Source organism: Apodemus sylvaticus, chromosome 5 (genome assembly GCF_947179515.1).
Source record: "Apodemus sylvaticus chromosome 5, mApoSyl1.1, whole genome shotgun sequence".
In the NCBI taxonomy this organism is placed as follows: Eukaryota; Metazoa; Chordata; class Mammalia; order Rodentia; family Muridae; genus Apodemus; species Apodemus sylvaticus.
The window spans coordinates 95,202,563-95,226,088 of NC_067476.1; the positions used below are offsets into that span (position 1 = coordinate 95,202,563).

General features: G+C 43.1%; 1 protein-coding gene across 1 annotated transcript in view; it reads right to left on the reverse strand.

Annotated features, from left to right (window-relative positions):
• Positions 1 to 23,526, reverse strand: part of Ryr3 (ryanodine receptor 3) — a 410,215-nt gene that overhangs the window by 102,285 nt on the left and 284,404 nt on the right. Inside the window, 12 exon segments of the mRNA XM_052181674.1 lie at positions 6,819 to 6,940; positions 8,010 to 8,077; positions 9,262 to 9,377; positions 11,104 to 11,227; positions 11,329 to 11,404; positions 12,477 to 12,539; positions 12,726 to 12,872; positions 13,937 to 14,026; positions 17,540 to 17,618; positions 19,571 to 19,734; positions 20,690 to 20,830; positions 22,587 to 22,677. Coding sequence (XP_052037634.1) covers positions 6,819 to 6,940; positions 8,010 to 8,077; positions 9,262 to 9,377; positions 11,104 to 11,227; positions 11,329 to 11,404; positions 12,477 to 12,539; positions 12,726 to 12,872; positions 13,937 to 14,026; positions 17,540 to 17,618; positions 19,571 to 19,734; positions 20,690 to 20,830; positions 22,587 to 22,677 — 1,281 coding nt within the window.

Genomic DNA, 23,526 nt, shown 5'->3' on the forward strand with positions numbered 1-23,526 from the left:
ATTATTCAGTTTCCACGTGTATGTGGGTTTTCTGTTGTTTCTGTTGCTATTGAAGACCACTTTTACTCCATAGTGATCAGAATTCTACCAGACCTTCAAAGAAGAGTTAACACCAATACTCTTCAAACTATTCCACAAAATAGAAACAGAAGGAACACTACCCAATTCCTTCTACGAAGCCACAATTACGCTAATACCAAAGCCACAAAAAGATCCAACAAAGAAAGAGAACTTCAGACCAATTTCCCTTCTGAATATAGATGCAAAAATACTCAATAAAATTCTTGCCAACCGAATCCAAGAACACATCAAAACGATCATCCACCATGATCAAGTAGGCTTTATCCCGGGAATGCAGGGTTGGTTCAATATACGGAAATCCATCAATACAATCCACTACATAAACAAACTCAAAGAACAAAACCACATGGTCATTTCATTGGATGCTGAAAAAGCATTTGACAAAATTCAGCATCCCTTCATGCTTAAAGTCTTGGAGAGAACAGGAATTCAAGGCCCATACCTAAACATAGTAAAAGCAATATACAGCAAACCGGTAGCCAGCATCAAACTAAATGGAGAGAAACTTGAAGCAATCCCACTGAAATCAGGGACCAGACAAGGCTGCCCCCTTTCTCCTTATCTTTTCAATATTGTACTTAAGGTACTAGCTCGGGCAATTCGACAACATAAGGAGGTCAAAGGGATACAAATTGGAAAGGAAGAAGTCAAACTATCATTATTTGCAGACGACATGATCGTCTACCTAAGTGACCCAAAGAACTCCACTAGAGAGCTCCTACAGCTGATAAACAACTTCAGCAAAGTGGCAGGTTATAAAATCAACTCCAGCAAATCAGTGGCCTTCCTATAGTCAAAGGATAAGCAGGCTGAGAAAGAAATTAGGGAAATGACCCCCTTCACAATAGCCACAAACAGTATAAAGTATCTTGGGGTGACTCTTACCAAACATGTGAAAGATCTGTATGACAAGAACTTCAAGACTCTGAAGAAGGAAATGGAAGAAGACCTCAAAAAATGGGAAAACCTCCCATGCTCATGGATCGGTAGAATCAATATAGTTAAAATGGCCATTTTGCCTAAAGCACTATACAGATTCAATGCAATACCCATCAAAATCCCAACCCAATTCTTCACAGAGTTAGAAAGAGCAATTATCAAATTCATCTGGAACAACAAAAAACCCAGGATAGCTAAAACTATTCTCAGCAACAAAAGAAAATCTGGGGGAATCAGTATCCCTGACCTCAAGCAATACTACAGAGCAATAGTGTTAAAAACTGCATGGTATTGGTACAGTGACAGACAGGAGGATCAATGGAACAGGATTGAAGATCCAGAAATGAACCCACACACCTATGGCCACTTGATCCTCGACAAAGAGGCTGAAAACATCCAATGGAAAAAAGATAGCCTTTTCAACAAATGGTGCTGGTTCAACTGGAGGTCAGCATGCAGAAGAATGCGAATTGATCCATCCTTGTCTCCTTGTACTAAGCTCAAATCCAAATGGATCAAGGACCTCCACATAAAGCCAGACACTCTGAAGCTAATAGAAAAGAAACTGGGGAAGACCCTTGAGGACATCGGTACAGGGAGAAAGTTTCTGAACAGAACACCAATAGCATATGCTCTAAGAGCAAGAATTGACAAATGGGACCTCATAAGGTTACAGAGTTTCTGTAAGGCAAAGGACACCATCAAGAGGACAGATCGGCAACCAACAAATTGGGAAAAGATCTTCACCAATCCTACATCAGATAGAGGGCTAATATCCAATATATATAAAGAACTCAAGAAGTTAGACTCCAGAAAACCGAACAACCCTATTAAAAAATGGGGTACAGAGTTAAACAAAGAATTCTCACCTGAAGAACTTCGGATGGCAGAGAAGCATCTTAAAAAATGCTCAACTTCATTAGTCATTAGGGAAATGCAAATCAAAACAACCCTAAGATTTCATCTTACACCAGTCAGAATGGCTAAGATTAAAAATTCAGGAGACAGCAGGTGTTGGAGAGGGTGTGGAGAAAGAGGAACACTCCTCCATTGCTGGTGGGGTTGCAAATTGGTACAACCACTCTGGAAATCAGTCTGGCGGTTCCTCCGAAAACTGGGCACCTCACTTCCAGAAGATCCTGCTATACCACTCCTGGGCATATATCCAGAGGATTCCCCACCATGTAATAAGGATACATGCTCTACTATGTTCATAGCAGCCCTATTTATAATTGCCAGATGCTGGAAAGAACCCAGGTATCCCTCAACAGAAGAGTGGATGCAAAAAATGTGGTATATCTACACAATGGAGTACTATTCAGCCATTAGAAACAATGAATTCATGAAATTCTTAGGCAAATGGATGGAGCTAGAGAACATCATACTAAGTGAGGTAACCCAGACTCAAAAGGTGAATCATGGTATGCACTCACTAATAAGTGGTTATTAACCTAGAAAACTGGAATACCCAAAACATAATCCACACATCAAATGAGATATAAGAAGAAAGGAGGAGTGGCCCCTGGTTCTGGAAAGACTCAGTGAAACAGTATTCGGCAAAACCAGAACGGGGAAGTGGGAAGGGGTAGGAGGGAGGACAGGGGAAGAGAAGGGGGCTTACGGGACTATCGGGGAGTGGGGGGGGGGCTAGAAAAGGGGAAGCCATTTGAAATGTACATAAATTATATCGAATAAAAAAAAAGAAAAGAAAGAAAGAGAACACTCCTCCATTGCTGGTGGGGTTGCAAGCTGGTACTACCACTCTGGAAATCAGTCTGGTGGTTCCTCAGAAAACTGGGAATTATACTTCTGGAGAACCGCAGCTATACCACTCCTGAGCATATACCCAGAGGATTCCCCAGCATGTAATAAGGATACATGCTCTGCTATGTTCATAGCAGCCCTATTTATAATAGCCAGAAGCTGGAAAGAACCCAGATGTCCCTCAATGGAGGAATGGATACAGAAAATGTGGTTTTTATACACAATGGAGTACTATTCAGCTATTAGAAAGAATGAATTCATGAAATTCTTAGACAAATGGATGGAACTGGAGAATATCATCATCCTAAGTGAGGTAACCCAATCTCAAAAGAACACTCATGGTATGCACTCACTGATAAGTGGATATTAGCCTAGAAGCTTGGAATACCCAAGACATAATTCACGTATCAAATGATGCCCAAGAAGAAGGAAGGAGTGGCCCCTGGCCCTAGAAAGGCTCAGTGCAGTAGTGTAGGGGAATACCAGGACAGGGAAGTGGTAAGGGGTGGATTGGGGAACAAGGGGAGGGAAGAGGGCTTATGGGACTTTCAGGGAGGGGGGACCCAGGAAGGGGGAAATCATTTGAAATGTAAATAAAGAATACATTGAATAAAAAAAAATTAAAAAAATTGCAGGGATTGGGGATGGAGCAGAGACAGAGGGAATGACCAAACAGTATCTGGTTCAACTTGAGACCCATCCCATGGGGAAGCACTAATCCCTGAGACTATTGATGATACTCTGTTATGATTGCAGATAGGAGTCTAGCATGGCTGTTATCTGAAAGGCTGGTCCTACCAACTGACTTAGACAGAAATATACACCCACAATCAAATAGTGGATGGAGATAGGGGACTCTTATGGAAGAATAGGAGGAAAGATTGTACCCCCTAAGGGGATAAGAACACCACAGGAAGACCAACAGAACCAAACAATCTGGACCCTTGGGTATCTCAGAGACTGAATCACCAACCAAAGAACATATATGGACTGGACTTAGGTCTCCCTGCACACATGTAACAGATATGCAGCTTGGTTTTCATGTGGGTCCCAAACAACTGGAGTAGGGGCTATCCCAAAAGCTGTTTCCTGTATGTGGGTTATGCTCTTTCAGCTGGGCTGCCTTGTCTGGCCTCAGTGGGAGAGGAAACACCTAGCCTTGCAGAGACTTGAAGTGCCAGGGTGGGGAGATACCCAGGAGGGACCCCACCTGCTCAGAGGAGAAGAGGAAGGGAAATGAAGGAAGGATTGTGGGAAGGGTGGCCAGGAGGGAGGAGGGAGGCAGTGAGCGGGTATAAAGTGAGTAAGTTTTTTAAAAAACACACAAGATTCACATGTATGCAGGTAAAATACTTATACAGATGAAATTAAAAATAAATGGATATTATATATAATATTTATAAATAATATAATTATATATAATATTTATAAATAATATAATTATATATACTATTTATAAATTATATATGTATGTGTATATAAATAAAACATAGACCAAGAAATGAAGGATTCAATAAAAAGGCATCTGGTATGTGTTATTAGCTTGTGATGGGCTGTGGAGCTGGACCTTTAATCCTAGAATTTTGGAGGCAGAAGCAGGCAGATTTTTGTGAGCTAAGAACCCATCTGACTTACACAATTAATTGTGGGCCTGCCAGGGCTACACAGCAAGACACATGAAACAAATGAGCCAGCGTCCCTAGTCCCTTAAACAAACAAACAAACAAACAAACAAAGGGAAAAAGGGAAAGAAGAAGGAAGGAAAGAAGAAAAGAGTCTACTAGGGTGAACATGCTCAGCGCAAACACAACTGCTTCTGTGGGAGACACCAGCTCGCAGATGGATTTGGAAGCTATTTGCAAGGCTGATCAGCTCTCGGTTGTATTCCAGCCATGACAAATGGTGCCTGGTTGAACAAATGTTACATTTCCATGAATTAATAGTCTAAAATCAACAGATGAAGAAAACAGACACACCTGCCCGCTGTTGGATTATCTAAATGTCTTGCACGGCCCTTCATTTCCCTAGCTATATATGGAATGCGCTAGTTCAACCTAAAGGCATCCGATCCTGGGATCAGCACCTGGTCCCAAAGTATCCTAATCTGGGGTTTCTTCTGTCTTGGGTGGGACTAGCTGATCACAGCATAGAAGTTGGCGTGTGTAAGTGCCGCACTTACTCAGGTGGGCAATAACTCTCATACATGAAAAATTAATTTCAGTGTCTGCTCATGCAGTGTTGAATAAATGTTAGGCAAATCTTCAAGCCGAATATACTCCCACAGAGTGTGATAGTTAATGGCTGAGCTCTTATTCAGTCTGATGTCCGTGTCCACTGTGAATGGAGAGTACTTAGCCCTTCACTACCGTCTGCAGATCTCTGCTGTTTAGAAGTCTAATCCACACGTGGCCTTTTATTGACCAAACGGGGAGAATCTGAAGCATGCTAGACGCACCTTTTATCCTCATTATGAAGGTTCCCCTGTGCTAAGGTCGGTGAAGGAACTCCTTCTTTATGCCTAGAGGCTGGTGTGTGTGTGTGTATGTGTGAGCGCCCGTGTGCATGTGCGTGTGCCTGTGCACATGCACGTGCCTGGGCATCTGGCAGCCAGAGGATAATGTCCAGTGTTCAATCGCTCTACCTTATTCCTGTAGACACAGTGTCTCTCACTAAATGGAGACAGGAGCTAGGTTGCTGACCAGCAAGCTCTAGAGATATTCCTGCCTTAGCTCCCTATAATGACCGAGCTACAGGTGTGCACGTGCAGTCACACACAGCTTCTTATTTAAGTGCAAAGATCCAAACTCCATTACTAACACTTGGGCAGTGTCTTAGCTAGAGTTTTACTGCTGTGAACAGACACCATGACCAAGGCAAGTCTTATAAAGGACAACATTTAGTTGGGGCTGGCTTATAGGTTCAGAAGTTCAGTCCATTATCATCAAGGTGGGGAGCATGGCAGCATCCAGGCAGGCATGGTGCAGGAGGAACTGAGAGTTCTACATCTTCATCTGAAGGCTGCTAGTGGAAGACTGACTTCCAGGCAGCTAGGATGAGGGTCTTAAAGCTCACACCCACAGTGACACACCTACTCCATCAAGGCCACATCTACTCAAACAGGGTCACATCTTCTAATAATGCCACTCCCTGGGCTGAGCGTCTGCAAACCATCCTGAGGAGCAAGCACCCTTACCCAGTGAGTCACCCCTTCAGCTCTGGGGCTGATACTTCTCCATCAATGTTTATCAAATCCTGTAGTTCTAGCTTTCAAATCTCAGACTGCTTGCACTAGGCCTTGTAAGATCTGAGTTTTAAGACTTTAATCTTGCAGGCTTGATGAAGAGGTGACTGAAAGCAGTGTGTGACTTAGTGTTTCATGTTTAATTTTCAAGTTTCAGAAGGACCTTGGCCATCTTTCTCAGCATTATTTCATGGTAATTAACCTGCATATATATGTATTTCACAAGCCCCATGCACACTCCACACAGTGTGATTCCATTCGTTTCTGTATATATCACTAAGATATATACAATCATAAAAATTTTCAAATCAAGATACTAATCAAGACTCTGAGTTACTAATTATCACGTTATGCATCATTTCCACAAAGAACTTGTCATTTGGTCCCCAGGTAGCTGATGTCTTAAATATGTGCTAATATGGTTATATTAGCACCGAGAATGGCAGTTTGAATAAGCATCCTTCTAGGGCCCATGTGTAAGAAGCTGCCTCTAGGTATTGCTACCGGGAGGTTAAGGATCCTTGGAGGCTGGAGCGGAGTGGGAGGTTTTGGGTCAATGGGACATGTCCCTAAGGAGGTCTTAGGATCCGGTCATTTTTGCCTTCTGGCCATGAGCTCAGCAGTTTGTCTCACCATGAACTCCCCACCATGGGATGAAAAAAGGTGTCTACTAGATTTAAACTTCAGAACTATGAGCTAAGTAAACCTTTTGGCCTTACGTATCTCAGGCGTGCTGTTACAGTAACTCAAAGCTGACTACCACAGTGGTCCTCTCTTGACTTCACAGACTTACCTGGCCACCATTTCTTTCTCTTTATGGGAAGCATACCCACTGCTACTGAGCGGCTTCAGAGGAGATGACAGGAAGTAAAGGCGGTGGTTGGTGAAATACTGGTCAACCAGTGGGAGGAGAACCTGGAAACCATCGAACATCACTTTTAAAGTAGCTGATCGAAGTCTATCTGCCCGTTCCTTTTAAAGAATTCTTTCTTGGTGAGCAAAGGCATCTCAACACTGGCTGTGGATTTCCAGGAAGTTCTACTCTTGGTCTCACTTTGCATTATTATTATTATTATTATTTTCTGTGCTATTAACAAGAGGCGTTGGAGTTATGCAAAAGAAAAGACTATTGACAAAATATAGACGCAAATACATTTGCATAGGGATTTCAAGGCAATATCTAGGAAACTCAGACTTCCTTCTTGGCCACTGCATCAACACCTGCACTCAAGGTATGGCTAAGCCCTCAACTTAAATCTGTCTCTGCTTCTCACAGCAAAGATATTGAAAGGTACTTGGTCCCTCTGAGCAGGGTTTTGTGGACAACATTCATGCCAAATGCATTCTCTCCTTTTCAGAAACAGGACAGCTGATTTCAGTGAGACAGGGCCACGGAGCTCGCTTGGCTTTCTTTGTAGCTGGAGTAAATGAAAACGTCTTGCTGGCGGCACTAGGTTAGAATGTCAGAAAAGCAGCAGTTTGCTCGCCCACTCTTTCCTTTACACACTAGTTTCCCACGGTACAGACGGTTGAGCTTGTTTGGAACACACTAGCAAGTGGCACACTGTTACAGATGGTGCAGAACAAGGCAGGAGTATCCCTAAGCTACTGTGTGGAGCTGAGCAGGATGCATACTTCCTCAGAACTCCTACCCACCCTGGGTCTCTTCTCTAGCATTCTTTTTTTTTTTTAAGATTTATTTATTATAAATACACAGTAGCTGTCTTCAGACACTCTAGAAGAGGGAGTCAGATCTCAGTACAGATGGTTGTGAGCCACCATGTGGTTGCAGGGATTTGAACTCAGGACCTTCGGAAGAGCAATCAGTACTTTTAACCACAGAGCCATCTCTCCAGCCCCTCTGGGTCTCTTCTATAACAAGGAAATTCACCTCTGTCTCACTGAAAGCTTTTGGATTTTCAAATCTCTTTGATGGACCCCTTTAAACCCAGTAGTAGATCCTGAGCAAAGGAGAAACACTTACTTTGGCAAAGAATTTGATCTCCTGGTCATGGGGAGACTTTTCCGTTTTCCCACTGCTGACAATGGCTTCTACAAAGGCAGGAGTAACAAACTTTGGTCAGAGCAAACAAGCAAACAAATGAACCACCACAGTATTTTTAGAAACAGAGCAGCTTTTTAAAAGGCAAGAAGCAAGTCTAGTTGCTTTCATGAAATAGCATCTTACAAGGCACATTGGGACAGTGTTAGTTGGGTGTGTGCCATGTCAACTCTCTCCCAGCTGTCTCGCTACACCCTTTTCTGAAGCAGCTTCAGTGAAAGTGTGGGAAAAGTTAATAGGACAAGTTGCTTTATAAAACAACCCAAGAGCTGATCAAATCCAGCAGAGAAGCCAAGGAACTAAAGTAGGTGGAGGGCGGGGTGGAGGGCTAAATCTCAGCCACTCTTCTCCACACAAATTCTTTGTCTCCATGGATCATTAACAACAGTGACACAAGAGGACCACTCTTGGGGCTGGAGAGAAGGCTTAGTAGTTAAGAGTACTGGCTACTCTTTCAGAGGTCCTAAGTTCAATTTCCAGCACCCACATGGTGGCTCACAATCATCTGTAACAGGATCCAGTGCCCTCTTCTGGTGTGTCTGAAAACAGTTACAGTATACTCATAGAAAATATGTTTTATTTATTTGTTTATTTATTTATTTATTTATTTATTTATTTATTTATTTTACAAAGTTTGGATTTTTATTGAAATCTCGTTAAGTATCAAAAAAACCCTGCTTTCTTCAGATAAAAATATTCTCTCAGATGTATCCAGATATTACTGCTAAGTCTAAATTGGTCCTTCAAAGTCTCTTTGTTTTTTGTCCTCATGAAATGTCCATTTATTTGGAGCACTCCCAAGAGCATGTCTGTCGAGTGAAGGACCATGTATGACGGCCTCTACCGCTGCCTCCACTAACAAACTTCCCTCTCAAGCCTCCGCTGCCACTATTTGTTCTAGCCCAGGACGGTCCGGCCCTGCCCTCTCCTCCCCAGCCCCTAGAAGCTCAATCCCGGGGGACTAGGGTGGTAGCCTGTAGAACTAAGCAGCTGTAATGGTGGAAGAGGACCCCTGTTAAAGTTGCCCTGGCCCCCTCGACTTTCATCATAATTTCTTGAGGAGTATTCAAGTAAATTTTAAAAGAAAAAGAAAAAAAAAAAAAGAAGATCACTTGTAATTAGATCATTCTTTCTAAAGGAATAAAAATTCTTCCCTGGGTATTGCTACTCTTACCCAAGTGAGCAATAAATTCTTGAGCCGAGTCAACATACTTCAGGATCTTCTTCAAAAACTTGTAGGCAAACCTCTTTTCCATGGAGGAGGCGTCCAGCTCCACATCCTTCATGCCTCTAGAGTGAACAGAGACGAACCCCCAGAAGTAGCAGAGAAAGTCATGTGACTGGGGGTCTATCACCCATCCTCCCCACGCTGCTGAAATCTAATTTTCAGTGTTGACAGCTGTTCTTAGTACCTCAGCATCTCTGACTGACAGACTCGCGCACTTGGACTTGACCGTGTTAGCTAGCACATAACACTTTTACTAAAGTAATTTCTCCGCAGAGTCTTCAGAGAGATCTTTATAATTATTACTAAAAGATATTGAGTTGGAAGTCAGAGGAGATGACAACTACTCCTCATGTTTGACCTGATGCTGGCTGTATGTAGACATGAACAAAATATAAATTGTGTGGAATGATGGAAGCAATGTGTTATTGCTAAGTTTCAAACCTGGGACAAATGGCTTTGGTGCCTATTTAATATAACAAAGCAGACCTGGCCTCCAGGTTCTCCCAGCATCCCTCAGTGCCTACCTGGTACAGGGTGTTTGCTGTACTGCACCCTCTACCTGAAACCCTCCAGCCCAGGGGCTGGGTTGGGCTGTCCTTTCCGCAGAGCAGAGGTTCTTCCCTATATAACCCAGCCATTTTGGTTACACTGCCCTGGTCTCTTATTTTTCTTCCCCTCTTGGTCTCTGGCCCCTATGCCTACTGCTCCTGGTTCCCTTCTCTCCCTTTTGGTTATAGCAAAGGAGAAGTTTTCTTTTCCTCCAGCAAGGAATTTTATCAGCAAGTTACACTCTGCATTCTTCTTAGTGTTAGAAAGAGGATTAAAGTAGGGCGGGGAGTCTTTCTCAAAAGCTCCCCTGGAGACTGTCTCCTGCAGCATGACCTTTCCTACAACAGTGGCAAATATGCTTTGTCATTTTCTTCCTATGAACTACAATAGAAATATTTGTATAGTTTTTATTTACTTGGCATTATCTAGCAAAATTCTATAGGAAATTAAAAAGGGAAATATATCTTCCTTGTCAACTATTAGTTTTGAAGGAGAATGGGTGTATCAGAGCAGGATCTCCACTTGGTTTTTCCTCCTTTAAAGAAGGCAGCAAGCACAAGGCTCTGGAGCTCTCTCCAGATGTCTGATTAAAGACTTAGGTAGTCCAAGCCAACTTGATAGAAGACATTCATCAATGGGTGGTAGAACGTCTTAGGATGTCTCCATGTGTTCCCCTCCGAGGGGGTTATAGCTTCAGAAGAATCGGTTCCTGTGCCTCAGAGGCTGCTTCTGCTGCTTGTGCATGCTCTTGTTATTGTTACATAGTTTAACAAACTATAAAACAATCAGATCAAAGTGTGGAAGAGCTGCCAGTTCTATGAAAGCCAAGTGGCTCTTCCACAAAGATTGTCAGCTGCAAATTCATAGATACGGTTTTGAATTAAGGATAAATAAGGGATAGGGGAGAAATCTAAAAAAATAATCTAGCATATCAAACCTTGTTTGGCTTGTGCCTCAAATTCTTATTTCTCTCTAAAGGCAGCTAAATTCTAAAGCTTCCTGGGTATATTATGAATATGGTTTATCACTCCAATTGCTAGAGAATATATTAAGAAAAAACTTTGACCTATAACATAATGTTTGTGAGTGTATACACTTGCATTCATTATACGCCCATTCAAAAGTTTCAAGCTCTGTCTTTAATCTAATGGTTTTTGTAGTTGGGTGATTAAGTACCTAATGGGGAGATCTAACTCCTGTCACCTCTACCCCACTAATACCACATGGAAGATGACTTACCTCGAGACTAGAACGCCATTCACCTGGAGGAATTTGAACAGGTCCTGGGCCTTCTCTCGATCCCTGAATTTTTCCTTGGCAGTCAAGGTGTCGTATGGCACCAAAAGTGGGTGGCTGCCACCGCCTGAAGTAAGATGAGAGATTATTGTTCTTTGTACTTCTGGGAAAAGGCGGCTACCAGCACCTCGCTCACTTTCCTCACGGGATGCCACGAAACAAGCTCACCTTTGCTTTCCAGCTCCAGCTTCTTCTTCTTGGCCCAGATGTTGTGATAGTTCTCAGCCACCACCTCCACCATTCCCTGTGCCCCACCCCGGAGACATAAGAGAGAAGGCGAGCAAGAAAAATGGCTTCTTATTTCCTGTTTTGGAACAGCTCCACCATTTGTTACCCTCCTACTGCGGGAGGCCTACCTTTATTAATTAGTCTGCGTGATATGTCTCATTAGCTTTAGTCGTCCCGTACACAGAAAACCATTTCAGATTCTGTCCTTTGCAACTTATTATCTGGGCAGCCTAGTGCATCCGTGAGAAACACACATTCCTGCCAAAGCTGCACGCCACCAGCACCTCGTATAGCTTAGTGTTATACTTCTTGCCGAAGACAGGGAGCTGGCTAGAAGTCAAGCCAAAGCTAAAAATCTATAAAAATCTTTACCTCACACCTTACTGAAAACTACTGTCACTGAGATTTATCAAATAGAATGAAACTTTCTATGGGGCTTATACAGCTTTGACCTAGAGAAAAGGATGTCCTTTAGGGAAAACAAAACGAAACGAAACCAAACAAAAACAAAACAAAACTTCCCTTAAGGCTCAAGAGGCTGGTCCATTGGCTTTATCTCCAGGCTATAGCAGAGGCCACAGACAGAAGGAAGGAGTTGGAGGGAAATGCCTCAAACCTTTTAGGTACATCTTTTTGGTTTTATAGCTCTGGGTCCTACAGTGACAGCTTTCTTGCACCATTGTGGGGAAACTGAGCATATCTACTGTGGCACACACAGGTTGTCCTTATGGCTTCTGAGAGTAACCAGGACCAGGTTGGCATTTCCATCCAGGTGCTGCATTGCACTAAATGTCTCTTACTTTATTTTGGGGGTTTGGACATGAAGACCTTGCTGACTATTCTTCCTTTTACCAAGTCATCACCTTTTATGATACTCTTGGAGGCACAGCTTCCCCATGACTGGTTAATTCTCTGGTGTTTCTTCCACAGCCTAGGCACACCACAGCCCTCTTGAGGCTTAATATCATCGCTGTGATATGTTCTAGAAACAGTCCCTGCTTTTCCCCTTTAACTCTTCAGAGGGTATCATGCCCTGTACTGGAAAGGTCTAGAAAGCACGGACATTCTGCATCTAGGTTGGCACTGACCTGAAGCTCCCTGGACAACACAACATTTGAGAGATCCAGAGGGGCAGGGCTGTAGCTGTTGCCCTAGGAGGAAAGAGCCAGAGTTACTAGGTTTGCCATTGTTTTCCTTCTTCCCACCAGTCTCTACTAACACACTCCAAACTCCACCTTTCCCATTAGGTGGTCCCATCATGGTACCCAGCCAGAAGGTCCTAGATTCATAATGGTTTCTGTTGGCCAAGTGTTGGTTACTGAGTGTAGCAGTCATACCTGATTGGTCTGCGGCACACATCGAAGCTTCTCGGTCTCTCTTTGCTGAACCAAAGCTTCTCCTTCTTTAGTCCTTTCCACCGTCCAGCCCACAGCCAGCATGGTTTTCAGGGACTCTCTGGCAGGCCAGCGATAAATTTCCTTTTCCTAGAGGAAGTTTGTATAGAGGAGCTAATGCAGAACACACTCTACCCTTCTCCCCACAGCACACAGAGGAGATAGTTTGTTCCATTCTTTCTTCACAAGGGCAAAATGTCATGTGCAGCATCTTGAATACAATGCACAACCTTTTTGATACTTTTGAATATAAGATCCCAGGCCTGCAGTATTTTTTATTAGGGGAAATGAACCAACATTTTCAATGACATTATCTACAGTTTATAAAGAAGTGAACAACCAAGAAAAATCTTTATTTTGTCTTATGTTTGAGATGGGACATTGTCAAAATGCATTTACACTAGGCTCTGCCTTGATCCTGAGAAACAACTTCTTAGAATTATTTTGATGGGTGCCCAATTTCATGAATGGTCAACACTTAAAGATATATATGTCATCCCTTACATATGACACTAAACTTAATCTTACAAAGAATGCTTACTGATTGTAACACTGGAATTCAAAGATGGTATGAACATATACTTAATTGGAAGTAGAGGGAGGGAGGGAGGAAGGGAAGGGAGGGGAGAGAAAGAGAGAGAGAGAGACAGAGACAGAGAGACAGAGAGAGCAGAGAGAGAGAGAGAGAGAGAGAGAGTGTGTGTGTGTGTGTGTATGTGTGTGTGTGTGTGTGTGAGAGTGAGAGAGAGAGAGAGAGAGAGAGAGAGAGAGAGAGAGAGAGAGAGAGAGAGAGAACAAGCAACCCATTTCTACTTCCACTGGGACTTTCTGTATTCTACATAGCAGAACTCTCTTTCGTCTAAATCTCTTTCTAGCAATTTCTCCATCCTGTATCCACAGCTTAATAGTCTAACAAAGCCTCTTCCTAGGTCAGTTGCAGGAAGAACACATTTTGGGCTACCTATAAGCACTAAGTTGGACTTCTTTCACCCATGGTTTCTCAGAGCCAAAGAATAGAAAGTTGGGGTTTGGGAAATGGCAATCACAGGGCTAGTTTAACAGTTCATGGAACCTTCTAAGAGGGACTGATTGTCTGATACAATCCCAAAGGAAGGGCATTACACAGCTACATGGTTACAAATCCTCTCTCTTACCTTCTCTGTTAATGTCTTGAAGGGTCGAATTAGTGGGTGGGTCTTCACATTTTCATCCAGAGAAATCCCATATTTCCATCCACTGTGACTCTGCAGAAAGTTTTCAGTTCAAAGAACCAGCTAGATGACCCAGATCTCTGCCTGTTTTCTCAAGTAGCATAATAGATCATGACAGAGATTAAGAAGTCCCTTAGCAAGTGTCTAACTGATCCTTTCAGGCTGTCAAGTCTGTGCCTCCTGAATCCTGACCTCTGCTCTTGTATTCCTTCTTGTTCCAGCTACTGTCCTCTTCACTTATTTGCTTGTAAGCTTTAGGGTCACTTAGAAGGCTGTTTCAGCAAATACTGAGAACACTGTGCTTCAGAACAGTGTGTCAAACTCACAGCAAGATCAGTAGCTAGGACTTGAGGGAGCTTGATCTACTACCTGCCGTGTAGAGGGGTCTGCTTGGCAAAACCACAGCAGTACATGCTTTTTAGGATACTTAAGACTAAAGCACCACTGGAGGACACCTTCTTCAGTAGGAGTCCTAGGCACCGTGGATATAGAGCTAAGTAGGAGCCCCTGACTTCCCCAGCCTCAAACCCCTAAAACAGGATCCTAGCTGCTCATGCCATTCTCAGTCTCTGACTCAGCTTGTTTGTCAGTTGTGCATGCTTCCCAAGTTTCTAGCCCTTTCCACGAGACACACAATTCCTGGCCACTCTAGCTAGGTCTGTGGTTTCAGTTACCCCTGATGACTGGTGTTAAATCAGTGTTCCTATAGAGGAGCTAACCCCTAATTCCTAAACACTATGGGCCCTGCTTGATGTGCTTAGTAGGTGTCTAAGCAGGACAGCAGTTCCTTTAAGTGCCTCCTTCCCTTGGGTTTCTTGATCCCTCTCAAGCTCCCTCTCAGTCTAACAGGGGGTTCTTGCTGACCTCACTGCATACCTTATCTCTCTGCCTCCTAGGCGCACTCCCTTGCCTACCTCTTGGGCTGGCTTCCTACTTAGTATTGAGCTCACCTTGAGGACTCCAATAGCTTCCAAAACACTCTCTAGGCTTCCAATCTGTCACCTATTCATGGATTAATTTTCTACTATTGTTAGGTGATAGTCACAAAAATTGTTCTGCTAGAGAATTCTATTCTCTTATGATTTCTGACTGTCACCTCCCACCATGGGGAATATGGAAACTCTCAAGATGACTTCTAAATCTGTAAACCTCTCCATATTTATCCCCTATCTTCTTCCATGCTCCACTCCATATTCTAGCTCTGTGGTTCCCCAATGCTGATAAATTCTCTCTTGCCTCCCTTGGTCGGCATTTGCTGACTCAGCAATAAACTCATCACTCCCCTGCAATGAATGCCTATCCATCTTTTATAATAGGCTGTAATGTTACCACTCTAGATGTCATCTCTAGACACCAACTGTGGTATTTGGTACTCCTATGTGTTCTAACCCTTTGCTCATGACAATCATAGAACCATATAACCTGTACCACTGTGGCTGGATAATTCTGCTTCTCCCATAGGAAAAGTGGGACTTTAAAATTTTTAATTATGTGTATATGTGTGAGTACATGTGAGTCCAATGTCTTCAGAAGCCAGAAGAGGGTGATGTAACTTCCAAAGCTTGAGTTATAGGCAGTTGTGAGCTCCCTGATGTGAGCCCTGAAGTATATTTAGGTCCTCTGTAAGAGCACTTTACACTTTTAACTACTGAGCCTTCTCCCCAGCCCCGGGAAGAGGTTCTTGAGGTCGGGGGAAATACTCTTCTTCTCGTGTTAGATAACCAGCACCACTGGGCATCAGGGAGCAATATTAATCAAACTAATCAAAAACTAGTTGATATGTTACTGATAACTGGGCTAAATGTCCAATTGTGGAACTGTTCTAAGTATATTAATATATTCATATATAGGTAACTTTAACATACTGTGAAGGAAGAGCATAAGGTACTAAGATGATAGTATATAAGAGATCTTGGAGAGTATCAGCTTAGGAATGAATACTTAAATTGACACCTGAAGGGTGACGTGGGGATGGCAAGTGACTACCTTGCTCAGTCAGGGAAGCGTTGTGCACAAGTAGAATGTGTGGCAGAGGATCTAAAAGTACCTGGAGTGACTGATGGCCAGAGACCAAAGGGAGCCCTCACTGCGAGTCAGACAGGGCAATACTGCTGGGCCACTTGGGGATTTGGATCTTTGTTTTAAGAAGAATTAGAACTTGTTAAAGAATTTTAAGATGGGATAGAGGCTGGACAGGAAAAACACTAATATCATGTGACCAAATATGCATATTGGAACTATTATTACTTGTTTGAAGTGTGAAGAAAAGACTGGAGAAAATAAATGGACATGAGGCGGCCAACCAGGTGTTGACAGTGGCTGGGGCCAGAGGTCACAGCAGCTGGGACTGACATCAGTGGGCACTGCAGAAATTCATAAAGAGCCAAAGGGGTAATATCCACACAATTGGAGATGGATTAACTATGGCTGTGGATTCATAGAAACACTGCTTCTCCTTAATCCACGGTTTGGACAAATAGCCACACTGAGAAGAAATTAGAAAACCTGTATACTCTGGAGTAAGAAAGTCCAGCTGAGAGCCTATTTTTTTGTTTGTTTTGCTTTTTTCTTAAATAAAGTTTTATTGGCACCCAGGACCTCTTATATTGTCAGTTTTGTCTGTGGCTACTTCTGTACTGTAATGGTGGAAAAGAGTCATTGCCGTGGAGGCTGTCTGACCCACAGAGCTGCAAATGTTCATTACCCATTTCATTATACATTATAGATTATTTGATTATTTCCATGCTCTTTACATAGGAGAGGCTTGCCAATCCTGGTCTAGAATCATGAGGTAGAGCTTATTCTACAGCTCAGTGGTTGTTTCCATCAGCGTAAGTAGGAATGCTCGAGAGGAACAGAGATGAGCACAGATCCACGCAGAACTGAGATGCTGGCATGTCGTTTCCTCTTCTCTGTGAGTATACGATAGAGAGATGACTTTCTATGGCCCTGCCTTAAAAATGTGTCCACTCTAGCAAGCTGAGCAAAGGTCCCATCCTTCAATCCAGCCCACTCCAATCCAGCATGGTTTTGGCACGGCAATTAAACTTACTAAGCAGCCTAACTTCCTGTGGGAGGAATCTGAACAGCAGATGTACCAAGCACCTAGAAGTTCTAGCAGTCCCCACTAAAGGAAGACCCTCAGTGGCCTTCCTGGAATACAGTTCAGCTTCCTAAGCAAACGGAAGAGTGAGGCCTTCAATTTTACTTGTTCTTTTCCAGCGGTGCATTCAAAGCATCTATGTTAAACATAAGAGTGTGTTTGGGCATAAACTCCAGGCAATGTAATGATAAGAAAGAAAGCTCTTGACACTTGCAGAATTGTTCATTTTCTTAAACACCACAAACACAGCACCAGCAGTACCACTGCCTCTTTCTCTGACCTCTACCAGCCCTAGGAAATCGCTGCCCAGAAATAATGGATGCTCTTGGCACAGAGACTCTGTCACTTAGACAAATCAGGCAGATTTCCAGGATCATACCCAATAATGTTCTTGGGCTCCCTCCCCCCTTCCTGACAATCACCAATCGGCTGATAATTCCTACCTTGTCACAAGCCCATTTATCATGAGAATGCTCAGCATACTTAGTGACAATGTATTCCAATTTTTCAGGCAAGGAAAAACTGTGAATTGAGAAAAAAAAAAGACATTATAGACTCTGTAAGCATTTTAGCTAGACACGGTAGAAGGCAGGCTGAAGTAGTGATTTGCTGTCACTTGTGGAATTTGCCAGCATCCTATCTCATACCTTAAGCTACTTCAGACACAGTAACACTACTGAGCAAGGAGGCCAATGTTGTGTTTCTGACACCCACCCAGGTCTGCCCACAGGGTTTCTCTGCAGAATCATCTGCACATAGGTGGCCTTCCTCAGCTGCTTTGGGCTCTCCTGGCTCTACTGGAGTTACAGAGCCAGCTCTGGTCTTTGTCAATGAGAATCTTGTCATCCTATACCTCCAGTGTCAGAACAACAAATTGTGTAGCTAGAAGGTCAGATGTTACAAAATACTGGTCGTCTATCAGTTTGAATTAGTGACTCATCACGACTTGCATCTTGGAAATACAGATGTCATTTCTGTTTGCCTAGCCGTTCTTCTTATTCATTCTTCATTTTCCCGTGTGTCAGATGGTCCTCTGGTACTGCATATGATGTTAGGTGTGTAGCCACTAAGGTCAGGTCTATGACGAGATGGGTCAGATTTACTTGATTCTAGAATTCAATGAGACAAGGGCGCCTCAAGGTGATTCCTCGGGTGCAGACAGCTGACAGTCATTATTGTCCTTGGGGAAGCTTGGCTCATGAGCTTTTTATTAGGTTCTAGTAATGACCCTGCGTCTTGGTAATCAGGGCTTTTTTGTTTTAGGGATAAGACTAGTGCTGTTCTCACTCTGTTGTTACTCCGGTTCCTGATACCTAAGGGTTGTTTGAAGCACCAAGAGCTGTGAAAACGTGCACATAGCCGCTTATCCTCGGCACACGGTCACTAGAGTGAAGTTGATAATATGTGTAACACACCCACTCCTCACTTCACTCACTCCATCAGCATTTCACGTGCTTACATTTTTTACAAGGCAAACTTCTCTAAAGCCAGAGTCTCTTTTCCTCTGGCCCAAGCTTCCATTTTTTACTACATTCTTCATTTCTTCCCTGTAGGAGTCCTGATTCTCTTTCTCACCAGTCCCTCAATCAAGGCTTCCTCCAATGGAATGTGCACTTAATTTCCCAATGATGAATTTTATACTTTAGCAGAGCTGACACTCTTAGGAAGGGTTTAGGCTCCTATTTGAGAACCCCTGTCACCACCAAACGCAGTTCTGGGGGACTCATGTGGAATTGGGCTCATTTCCCAGCTCATTGTGAGGAGTTTTGTACTCGTCATTAAAATGTACCCAGGGAGGAAGTCAGCCTGCTCCAGGACACATACTGGAAATTAGGGAGGAATGCCTCAAAATCTAATGCAGCAATTATTTTACCCCAAGGATAAATTGACTTGTATCTGCAGTTGGATGAGAGCATCTATTGGTCTGTTGAGCATCTGTAAAGGATTCTGGATACTTTTGGGAAGAAATTTTAAGGTACTACTCTAGGGTGACTCCGAAGATCTAGTATCATTTAGCATGGCCAAGAGCAGATCCAGCTTCTCAAAGGGCCACAAGCATTCATTCTACTATCACGGAGGTCATGTTAAGGTTCTGCTATAACTATGGAATTGTTTTGGTGTTATTATATCTATATAGGCCTAATTTGTAAAGAGCAAAGATTTTTTTTTGTCAAAAAACATCATTAATAAATTAATTTCATCACCTATCAGGATGGGCTTTATAATGCCTCAGAGGTTTATTTTTTTGTGAGAGTGTCTATTTCATGTATTAAACCAACCCACCAAGTAATATAGTATATAATCAGATATGGATGGATTAAACCTGGTTCCTGGTGTGACTTGTCACGTCAAAGGAGATGGTGAGCAGGGTTAGCAGGAGGGAAAGGGACAAATGAGTTTCTACTATGTCTGAAAGGAAGTTATTGGCTACCTTATGGAATATAGAAACAGTTTAGAAGTGGCCTTGAACTTACTTCATGGTGTTGATAGGTTTAGGGTCAAAGTTCCCATCTGCATCCACTGAGACCTGTTTCTCCAATGTGGCTGAAATTCTCGTATCTAAATAGTCTGGTGGCAAGGCCCCAGCAATAGCACTGAGACAAGGCAGGGCCATTCGGAAAAGGTCCAGGTCGTATTTCTGTGAGGAAAAACAGAGCACTCCAATAGACAGATCAGAACCACGGCTGTCTTACAGAATCATTGTCTTACCAATAGAAATACAGATCCAAAGGATGCATTTGCAGGTTGACCTTCTGTGCTCTCTACAGAAAATTAAAGAACTCCTGGAGGATGGAGTGGCAATCTATGAAGCCCCCAAGTTGTCACTCACATTAAGTTGGAGAATGTTAAAGTTCTAAATCAATGTCATTCCACATAAATTTTTAAAATATCCAAGGTTAAGATGGTTTTCTCTAGGCTAGAATGGGTTATAAACTTCCCTGCTAAGGATAATTGTGGGAAATGAATCAACCTATGACTAGGGAGAGGACTTTGTAGATCTTATAAGCTCCACAGTGGTGGGTAGAGATTTGCATTAATATTTTACCCACTGGTGTGACATAAATCCCAGACAAAGGTAACTTAAGGAAGGGAGGGAGGGAGGGAAGGAAGGAAGAAGGAAGAAGGAAGGAAGAAGGAAGGAAGGACGAGGGAGGGAGGAGAGGAAGGCAGGCTGGCTGGTTTTATTCTGACTTAGAGTTTATGGGACACAGGTCAGCAAGGTAGAGAAAGAGCCTGAGGCAGCTGGTCACAGTCTCGATCAGAATGTACAGGAAGTGGGACTAGATACTCCACAGGGGAAACACAAGAGTGTTAAGTAATTGAACTGAAAGCAGAAAGTGCTTTTGAAACTTGCTCTGGTGACTGCTTTCCCAAGTGCTAGCTCCTGTTATCTAACTACTCTGAAGATTAGGTAGTTCCTATTCTGGAGCTAGTTTCTTCTGGTATCCTGGGGGAGTGGTGAGCTTAAAGAATTAACATAATATGCTTATAAGGTCCTTAGCAGTCCATAGAAAAGAGTGAAAGCAAACTGATGTTAGTTCCTGTATACTTAAATCCCTGGGGTCACTGTTTTCTCAGGAAGTAGTCATTACCTTGTGGGAGAGGGAGTCAAAAATCCCCCAGAAGAGCTTCTCAGTGAGGTGCAGTTCCTCCTCCACAGCTAGCCCATAGCTCCCCCATCCCGAAGGCAGGCAGTAATATTTCCAGCACTGCTCATAGTGATTTGTCAGAAGCTGGGAGTGTCAGGACGGGAAGGCACCAGTCACAAGGACATCCACAGGTACCAGAGACATGTAGGGAGAAGAAAACAGAGTGGGAAATCCTGGGGGGTAAACCAGTATTTGAAGGAGTTGAGTTGTCAACAGAGAGGCTCTTCAGATGCCTGTGGGAAAGGGTCTTCTCTCACACCTAATGAGCCAGGTTGAGCTGCACCTGCCTGATTAATTCTCCTGCTTCCTGATGTGCTCCCAGGTAGTTACTGAAAAAACTGAGAGGAATCAATCCTGCTTTAAATGAGAAAATGTTACCCTTTGAAAGGAGTCATAGTGTGCTGTTGTAGTCAGTCAGCTGTGGGAATCATTTCATATGATTACATACAATTCTGGAATATCCTGGGGTGTGCTCATATGGGGAGGGGATAGAGGGCAGAAAATTGTGGGTTTGAAGATTAATGTTGATGGCTGTCTGTGGCTTTCTCTGGTCCTTGTCCAGCTAAGTGATGTGACATCAGCTCCATAGCTCACCAGGAGAGGGTATACTGTACTAGTAACTCCCCTTTCCAGTAGGTACCACATCTAAGGGGGAAAATGCCATTCATGTGAGATGTGAATGTGAATTTACTGCTTGGTACCAGCAATGCCTCTCAGGAGCCTGCAACAGCTGACAGCAGAGGTCTGTAGAAAAACAATGCCAAGTTTAGGACATCGCATCTTTCAGCAACAGTACCCTTTGAGATTAAGCTCCAGAACTGTTAACGTTAGAAGGAAAACTGAGTCCTGGGAGGGCTGAGAACCTCTGTGATGAATTAAAGCTTCCTGCCTGGTTATGGGACTGATTCAAAGGCTCCTGAGAATTCTGGTAACCCCAATAAATAGTCCCTTAAAACCCTGCTTGAATTCTTTCTTTAAAAAAGAAAAAGAATAAAAAGAAAGAAATTGTCAGTGTGGCTAGTCTGGGTCTGATACTACCCAGGACTAGATGATCTGAGGCTGTAATAGAGAAGTTATAGGAATAAGAAAATAAATAAAAAGTTCTGTGTTCTTTATTTAAAAAAATAAAGTTCTATTTATTTCATTAATAAATAGAAAAAAAAAAGAAATAAAAAGCATCTGTAACAAGCGGAGTAAAGCACAAAACCACGATGGCAAGGGACATTTTAGATCCTTTGAATGAAAGGTCACAGGGAGAGCCTGCTCTCAGAGGACCCTGGTTTGATTCCAGGTGTATCTGATTCCTGGCCATAAGTGGAGACTCAGAACCACGGATAACTCCAGTCCTGCTGCATCTAGCACCCTCCCTCTTCTGGCCTCTATTGGTACTGCATGCATGTGTTGCCCAGACATACATGTAGGCAAAACACACAAAATACAAAAAGAAGTAATAATTAAAAAAGAAAGAAAGAAAGAAAGAAAGAAAACAGAAAAGAAAAGAAAGAAAGAGAAAAAAGAAGAGAAAATCCACAGGGATTCCAAAGTTTCTGGAGGTTAAAATATTCCTAAAAGCTAGTTAGGGTTAAGAAACGATAAAATCCACGTCTCTTTAGCAAACTTAAAAATCAAGTAGTGGAATGAAACTCGAGAAAAACCACAGCAGATAACACTACAATAAACCCATGATTTTGAGACTGAACATCCAAGCTTTGCATTGGTTTTGAGGATTGTAACTTCACAAGTTGTCAAAACTTAGTACTGTGTGCACTCCGTGCAGCCCCCTGCCCCCGCACAGCGCCTGCGCCGTGAACTGCACATCTGTGGTCACCGTGATGCTTACCTTAAGTGGCATTTTGCAGTACTCGCTGAGCTGTGGTACGTCAAAAACCAGGCGGCGTAGGAGTTGCTGTAACATGGAAGGTCTCAAGTGACTGCAGTACAGAGTAAGAAAACAGGGAGGGGGGGACAAAGTGAGTACCAAACAGTGGAAAGGAACAGGGAGGGGAAACAAGGGACAGTGAAAAAAAAGCACATGTTAGGACCAGTGAGAGGGCTCAGTGCGTTAGAGGGCTTGTGTACAAACCTGTGTTTGACCCCTCCCCATTCCAGAGCAGGAGAGAAGCAGCTCAAGAGAGCTCTGTGTCCTGCAGCATAGGAATTCTCTCTCTCTCTCTCTCTCTCTCTCTCTCTCTCTCTCTCTCTCTCTCTCTCTCTCCCTCCCTCCCTCCCTCCCTCCCTCCCTCCTTCCCTCCCTCCCTCCCTCTCTTAATCAGTCCTTTATACAGGCACACACACACACACACACACACACACACACACACACACACACTCACACACACATTCCATTCACACACAATAATAAAACATAAAATTCCAAAAGCAACATAATTAGGGCTAAGCCTCAAACCAAAGAGCATCTTAGAACAGATCTTGGACCAATCATAGTGGATAGTAAAGCCCTCTGTTTGAAAATGGAGTATGGTTAATATATAAAAAAAAGGGACATGTGCTAATGAATTGGGGTAGTTAAGGTTAAATTCCAACTGCCCTGCATGAAGATGATCTGGAGGCTTTAGTCATTGAAAATATATTCAGTGATCGTGTGCAAAATATGTAACAGAAAGATGTGGCTTGCTTTATAGCCATCTCTAACGACTTCTAACGACTAAGGGTTTTCTTTAAAAACAGAGCCTCACTCCTTAGCTGCAAAGGAAGGCTGTGAAGAGGGTCAGCTGCAGAGGTGGGATCCGACTCCACCTGCTGGTAGGATCTGAAGGCAG